This window comes from Chenopodium album, chromosome 4 (genome assembly GCF_948465745.1).
Source record: "Chenopodium album chromosome 4, dcCheAlbu1.1, whole genome shotgun sequence".
Classification (NCBI taxonomy): Eukaryota; Viridiplantae; Streptophyta; class Magnoliopsida; order Caryophyllales; family Amaranthaceae; genus Chenopodium; species Chenopodium album.
The window spans coordinates 39,007,299-39,013,784 of record NC_137837.1 but is presented as its reverse complement, the minus strand read 5'-3'; the positions used below and the strand labels follow the sequence as shown (position 1 = coordinate 39,013,784).

General features: G+C 46.9%; 3 protein-coding genes across 3 annotated transcripts; all 3 read right to left on the bottom strand.

Moving 5' to 3' along the window:
• Positions 1–2,801: 2,801 nt before the first annotated feature.
• On the bottom strand, positions 2,802–3,848 carry LOC145627863 (uncharacterized). The gene is made up of 2 exons (XM_081680207.1): positions 3,827–3,848; positions 2,802–3,325 (listed from the first exon to the last, which is right to left on the bottom strand). The coding sequence occupies exons 1-2, from the start codon at positions 3,846–3,848 to the stop codon at positions 2,802–2,804; spliced, it is 546 nt and encodes a 181-aa protein (XP_081536333.1).
• Positions 3,849–3,984: 136 nt separating this feature from the next.
• LOC145627862 (uncharacterized) lies at positions 3,985–5,015 on the bottom strand. Its single transcript, XM_081680206.1, has 2 exons — positions 4,743–5,015; positions 3,985–4,659 (listed from the first exon to the last, which is right to left on the bottom strand). The coding sequence occupies exons 1-2, from the start codon at positions 5,013–5,015 to the stop codon at positions 3,985–3,987; spliced, it is 948 nt and encodes a 315-aa protein (XP_081536332.1).
• A 177-nt stretch (positions 5,016–5,192) lies between these two features.
• LOC145627861 (uncharacterized) lies at positions 5,193–6,050 on the bottom strand. The gene has a single exon (XM_081680205.1). The coding sequence runs from the start codon at positions 6,048–6,050 to the stop codon at positions 5,193–5,195; it is 858 nt and encodes a 285-aa protein (XP_081536331.1).
• Between the last annotated feature and the right edge of the window lie 436 nt (positions 6,051–6,486).

The window sequence follows — 6,486 nt, the reverse complement described above, 5'->3', positions numbered from 1 at the left end:
TCACAACTCGAAGAGATAACGAGCCTTAAGAAAACTTCTATCGCGAAGAAGTTCCGGCTTAGAAAAGAAAAGAATCAGATCAAGGAACAGTTGAAGACGACTCTAGAGGAGTTGGAGTCCGCAAAGGAAAAGTTGGCAAATGTTGAGGAGCAGTTGAGGGCGGCTGGTGCTACTCAATAAGAGATGGCGAAGGCTTGGCTCCAAACAATAGATGACCGGGACTATATTGAAGAAGAGTGCGTCGAAGCTAATGAGTTAGGGCAAGAAACAGGAGTCCGTCGCCTACAGGCTGCCTTCGAACTTGTTCACCCTGACCTTCAGTTCGAGCCTCTCTATGGCAAGTACCAAGAAATCCTCAAGAGCGAGCTTGATGAGATGATGAAGAATTTTTCGCTCTACGATGAGGGCCAAGGTAATCAAGCCTACGAGCATCAACCAACCGTTGATCAATGCTTCGTGGGCAATCATCAATATCATGTGCTAAAAAAGGGTGGTTTCAAGGGTGATGCTTCCGAGGATGATGTTTCTAGCTCTCATTCTCATCATAACTAGTTTCCTTTTTATTGCTTTTCCTTGCTCTTGTATCCCTTTATTTTCAAGTAGACTTGTATATAAGGCAACTTCAATGAAGAAACAGATTGTTCTAGCTCACTTATGTTTACTTGTATTTATTACGTTTGATGCCCTTTGGTGCTCCTTGGGGCTAATGAGCCCCTTGGATGGGCGATAATGTGTCTGACGCCCCCAAGGAGCTTATAATCCCCTTGGATCGACGACAATGCGTTTAGTGCCCCGTGGGGTTAATAAGCCCTATGGATGGGCGGTAATGTGTCTAACGCCCCTTAGGGCTTATGAGCCCCTTGGATGGGCGGCAATGTGTTTAGTGCCCCGTGGGGTTAATGAGCCCTATGAATGGGCGGTAATGTGTCTGACGCCCCAAGGGGCTGGTCGGCAATGTGTTTAGTGCCCCGTGGGGTTAATGAGCCCTATGGATGGGCGGTAATGTGTCTGACGCCTTAAGGGGCTTATAAGCCCCTTGGATGGGCGATGATGGTAAACTTGTAACTTTGTGGTAAAATGGAAACGAAAATTGCGAATGGAAAATATGAAGTAATTAATGGAAATTGATTACTAGTGTGGCAACAAATGCACTTATTCTATGACCAAACGTCTTACAATGACGAAATGTTCACATAGCCTTTATATGTAGTACCCATGCCCCCATTTCATCGCGTAAGCGTTGAAAAATAAACTAAATTGAATACTGAAAAACATGAATTTAAACATAAAACCTTCTGAGGTTCTTCGCGTTCCATGGCCTTTCTAAGGCTCTGCCTTCGGGAGTTTCTAGGCGAAAGGTCCCTTTTGCAACTTGTTCTGTGACCTTATAGGGCCCTTCCCAATTGGGCGATATCTTTCCTAGCTCGAGCTTACGACCTGTGGCCTCTATATTGCGTAGCACCCAATCTCCTACTCCGATCTGCTTCTCCTTGACCCTCTTATTGAAGTGACGGGTCATTTTCTGTTTTTGTGCGATTGATCTGAGTAGGGCGTTGCCTCTTATTTCAGGCAATAGATCTAAATCCATGCTTTTGTTTTCTTCATTCACCCTATAATTGTAGAATGTGATCCTGGGCGATGGAATCCCTATTTCGACTGGTAGCACAGCCTCGTTGCCATAAACAAGGGCGAACAGGGTTTGGCCCGTTGCATCTTTCGGAGTTGTTCTAGCTGACAATAGAACACCTGGTAGGTCATCAACCCATGACCCCTTCCAACATAGTTTGTAGGTTGTGGAGTATGATTTTGTTTGCAGCCTCAGCTAGGCCATTCGCTTGAGGGTGAGATACAGCACTAAAGTTTAGGTGTATTCCAAATCTCTTGCAATACTCAACAGTCGGTCGACTATAGAATTGTCTCCCATTGTCTGACACGAGACTTCTGGGCACGCCAAACCTTGTGATGATGTTGCGCCATATGAACTTTTGAATTTGCTTATCAGTGATTGAGGCTAGGGGTTCGGCCTCGATCCACTTAGTAAAGTAGTCTATGGCGACCATGAGGAATCTTCTTTGCCCTGAAGCTGCTGGGAATGGTCCAAGCAAATCCATGACCCACTTGTCAAATGGTAGGGTGGCGATGATTGTTTGTAGCGGGCTCGAGGGGAGCCTTTGCACATTGGCGAACTTCTGACACTTGTCGCACTTTTGTACTAATTTGGTCGCATCCTCCCTTAGAGTAGGCCAATAAAACCCTACCCTTAGTGCTTTTCCTGCTATGCATCGAGCCCCTTGATGACTTCCACAAGCTCCTTGGTGTATTTCTCGTAGCACATAATCTTCATCTTCTGAGTTATGCACTTGAGGAGGGGATGAGTGTACGACTTCTTGTATAGGTTTCCTTCGTGCCAAATGAAACATTCTACTCGTTTCTTGATTGTGTCGGCCTCTTTAGGATCTTCTGAGAGTTTTTTGTCTCGCATGTAGTGCACTATTTGATCCATCCAAGTATCTGATCGGTTCAAGTAGTGAACTGCAGGCGCATTGATGCTTCGCTGTTTGAGAACTTCCCATATTATAGAGCGAGGGCCGAGCCCCTGGGCGGACCTAGCCATTTGCGCAAGGGCATCAGCCAGTTGGTTATCTGAAATTCGGACAACGGCGAAGCGGTTTCTTTAACCTTGTTGAGATACATGCGCATGCTATCTTCCTTGGCTTCGAATTCCCCTTGGACTTGGCTCACGATTAATTAGGAGTTAGAAAAGGCATGAACTGCCATGGCTCCCACCACCAGGCACAACTCTAGCCCCAAGATGAGGCTTCATATTCAGCCTCATTGTTTGAGGCGTTGAAGTCGAACTTGACTACATACTCAAACTTCTCGCTGCTCGGTGACATGATTAAAATGTCGGCCCCGCTTCTTGCCTTAAAGGAGGAGCCATCTACATATAACTGCCATGGTTTGGATCCATCATCATTAGGGCGATGAGTGCATTCGGCGATGAAGTCTGCTAGAGCTTGTGCTTTAATTGCCCTTCTAGGCTCATACTCAAGGCCAAAATCTGCAAGCTGGTCTGCCCAATCTGTCATTCTATTGAAGTGGTTTCTCCCTTTGATTGCCTTCTTTATAGGATGGCTAGTCAAAAATTTTATGGGGTGAGACTGGAAGTATGGCTTCAGCTTTCGGCTTGCCATGACTAGGGCGAACACAAACTTCTCAATTTGGGAATACTTTGACTCTGCTCCTCTGTAAGCATGGCTAACGAAATATACCGGGTGTTGTGATCTATCCCTCTCGACAACCAACACTACGTTAGACGAGTATTCTGATATAGCCAAATATAAGAACAATATCTCCCCTGGCAGAGGGGAAACCAACTTGGGAAGAGAGGCCAAGTGTTCATTTAGCTGTTGGAAGGCGACCTCGGCTGCTGCGTCCCATTGGAACACTTTTCTCTTGAGTGTGTTGAAAAAGGATAAGCTCTTGTCTGCCGACTATGAAAGAAACCTGCCCAAGGCGGCTATGCAGCCGGTCAGCCTCTGCACCTCCTTTACACTTCTAGGGGTCTGCATATCTAGGATGGATCTGATTTTGTCGGGGTTAGCTTCAATGCCCCTCTCATAAACAAGGAAGCCAAGGAATTTGCCTCCCTTGACTCCAAACACACTTTCTGGGATTTAACTTCATCCCATATTTTCTCAATGTCGCAAGCCTTTCGACCAAGTCTGTGACATGGTCCTTCTCATGACGACTCTTTACTATCATGTCATCAACGTAGGCTTCGACGTTTCTCCCTAATTGCCCTTCGAAGATTTTGTTGATGAACCTCTGGTATGTGGCTCCAGCATTTTTGAGGCCGAAAGGCATGGCCTTGTAACAATATACTCCTTGGTTAGTGATGAACGCGGTATGTGGCTGGTCTTCTTCTGCCATGGGGATTTGATGATATCCCGCGTTTGCATCCATGAAGCTGAATAGAGCATGTCAAGCCGTTGAATCCACAAGTTTGTCTATCTTAGGGAGAGGATGGTCATCCTTGGGGCACGCCTTGTTTAAGTCAGTGAAGTCGACGCACATCCTCCATGCCCCAGAGGGTTTCTTGACCAACACAACATTCGCAAGCCAATCCGTATACTGGCATTCTTTAATGAACCCTGCTTCGAGTAGCTTCTTTACTTCTGCTGCAGCCGTTGTGGTTTGCTCGGGGCCTTGATGCCTCAACTTTTGTTTAACAGGCTTGTAGCCAGGCTTGATGTTCAAGCGATGGGTCATAATGGCAGGGTCTATGCCGGGCATCTCACCTACTGAGTAGGCAAAGACATCACGATGTGCCTTAAGAACATTCATTATTTGAGTGCGCAATGCAGCGTCGATATTTGTTCCGACCCGCACCGTTTCTTCTGAACTGCCAATGACTTCTTCCTTATCTTCTTCTATGGGCTGGGGTTTGTCTACCCCCCTAGATTCTTCAGTGAAAAGGACGGAAGGGTTGGTTACTTTGTTCTTCTTTGATGGTTCAGCGGGTGCTTCAGATGCTCGCTTCAAGCTATTGACGTAGCATTCTCTAGCGGATCCTTGGTCTCCATATACTTTCCCAACTGTTCCATCTTCAAGCTCGAATTGCATGAGCAGCTGATAGACTGATATGGCTGCCTTTACCTTGTTCAATAACGGTCGTCCAAGTATGACATTGTAGGGCAAGGGTGTGTCCACCACCAAAAAGTGGGTAATCACCGATCTACCCTTCCCTTTGGGACCAAGTCAAACTGGTAAACGGATTGTCCCTTTGGGAAGACGGACTGTCCCCCAATGCCGATTAAGGGTCTGTCTACAGGTGTTAGATCTTCTTCGTTGTATTTCAAACACCTCAAGCAATCAAGGGTGATGAGGTCTGCTGATGACCCTCTATCGACGAGCACTCGACTAACTCTTAAGTTGGCAATTTTCATCTCAATGACCAAGGGGTCGTCGTGAGGGACTTGCAAAGGGCGTTCTAAATTTCCACCAAACGTCATGATAGGCAAAGAAGGCGTTGAAACGGGTGTGACCTTGAGCACTTGATGTTGCAAGGTTCGTAGGTTGTCTTTTGCTTGGTTCATCGATCCTCCGAGTGCTAAGCCACCGGCAATGACGGCGACATGTCCACCGGTGTCGTCGCTGCGAGTATCTCTTGCCTTTTCCTTCTCCTTGTTCTAGCGGTCAGATTCTTTGAGGTATCTGTTAAGTTTTCCTTCGTCAGCAAGTTGATCAAGGGCTTTCTTTAACTCCCTACAATTCTTTGTGGTATGCCCACATTCGCGATGATACTCGCACCAGAGTCTCTTGTCCCTCTTCTCCTTGGGGGTCCGAACTACAGGAGGCCTTGGCAACATGTTTTTCTCTTTAATGTCCAAATAGATCTCTCGACGATTACGGTTGTACCGAGGGTCGTTACCCTGATCTGTGATCAGGTTGGATCGTTTGGATGGTTGGCTCCTTGAAGGTTCATCCTCATGTTTCCTTTTTTTCTCTGGTGGATTATTCTCACGGCTTGTGCCACAAACTTCGGAGGCTTGTATATTCTTATGTGCCCGCTCCATGGCTTCAGTGAGGGTTGAAACCCCTGACTCGATCAGCTTAAATTTGAAATCCGTGGAACTCAGCCCGGCCAAAAAGGCTGTTAGGGCTGTCTCATCTGGTAAGTTTTGAATTTTCAAAGATTCTTGATTGAACCTTCGTATGTAGTTTTGCAAGGTCTCCGTTTTCCCTTGTATTACAGCCATCAAATTGACACTTGTTTTTTTCTGTCTTGCTGCGTGCTTGAAATGACTAACAAACACACGTTCCAAGTCTTGGTAGCTATGGATACTACCTTTAGGCACACACTTTTGGAACCACAACAAGGCTTGTCCCTTTAGAGTAGTAGGGAAATACTTACACCATGTGGCCTCGCAACTTGTTTGCATACTCATTTGCGCGGCATATGCGGCTAAGTGCTCATCAGGATCGGTAGTTCCAGCGAAAGGCTCTATGGTAGGCATCTTGACCTTGTCCACTTTTGGGGCATTCATTAACTCCTGGCTCAATGGAGTTAGCGGCGTAGACAAATGTGATGGCAACCGTGGTGGCTGCTCATCTTGGTCTCGAGTTCTCTCTTCTTCCCGAGGTCTATGGCTTATATGACGAGATATGGGATCTCGCTCAGATCTGTCCTACCTTGGAGGATCTTCTGATTCTCCTACATCCTCCCGACGAGAAGGTGATCGCTGATCAGGCGATCTCGGACTCTGGCTTTGCCTACGACTCCGTGCCCTATTCTCATCGTTATCACGTGCTTGGCGTTGCTCGATTATCCTACGTCTGTTAATGAGTTCTCGGGCGTCCATCTCGCGCCGTTGTAAGCGCATCTCATCAATGAGTCGTCTAGCATCTGGGTCTCTAACCCGGTTTCCCGGTTCACCCTCCCTCCGGCATCGGCTTGCGGTAGAGTGTCGACTGGATTCTATG

Excerpts from the sequence above, each read along its gene's own strand:
- LOC145627861 (XM_081680205.1), bottom strand. The coding sequence starts at position 6,050 with ATGAATGCCCCAAAAGTGGACAAGGTCAAGATGCCTACCATAGAGCCT.
- LOC145627863 (XM_081680207.1), bottom strand. The coding sequence starts at position 3,848 with ATGCTGGAGCCACATACCAGAG. Across the intron at positions 3,326-3,826 it reads GCTGGAGCCACATACCAGAG|AATACTCGTCTAACGTAGTG; the intron begins GTTCATCAACAA and ends TGGCTATATCAG.
- LOC145627862 (XM_081680206.1), bottom strand. The coding sequence starts at position 5,015 with ATGACGTTTGGTGGAAATTTAGAACGCCCTTTGCAAGTCCCTCACGAC. Across the intron at positions 4,660-4,742 it reads ACTTGGTCCCAAAGGGAAGG|GTAAAGGCAGCCATATCAGT; the intron begins GTAGATCGGTGA and ends TTATTGAACAAG.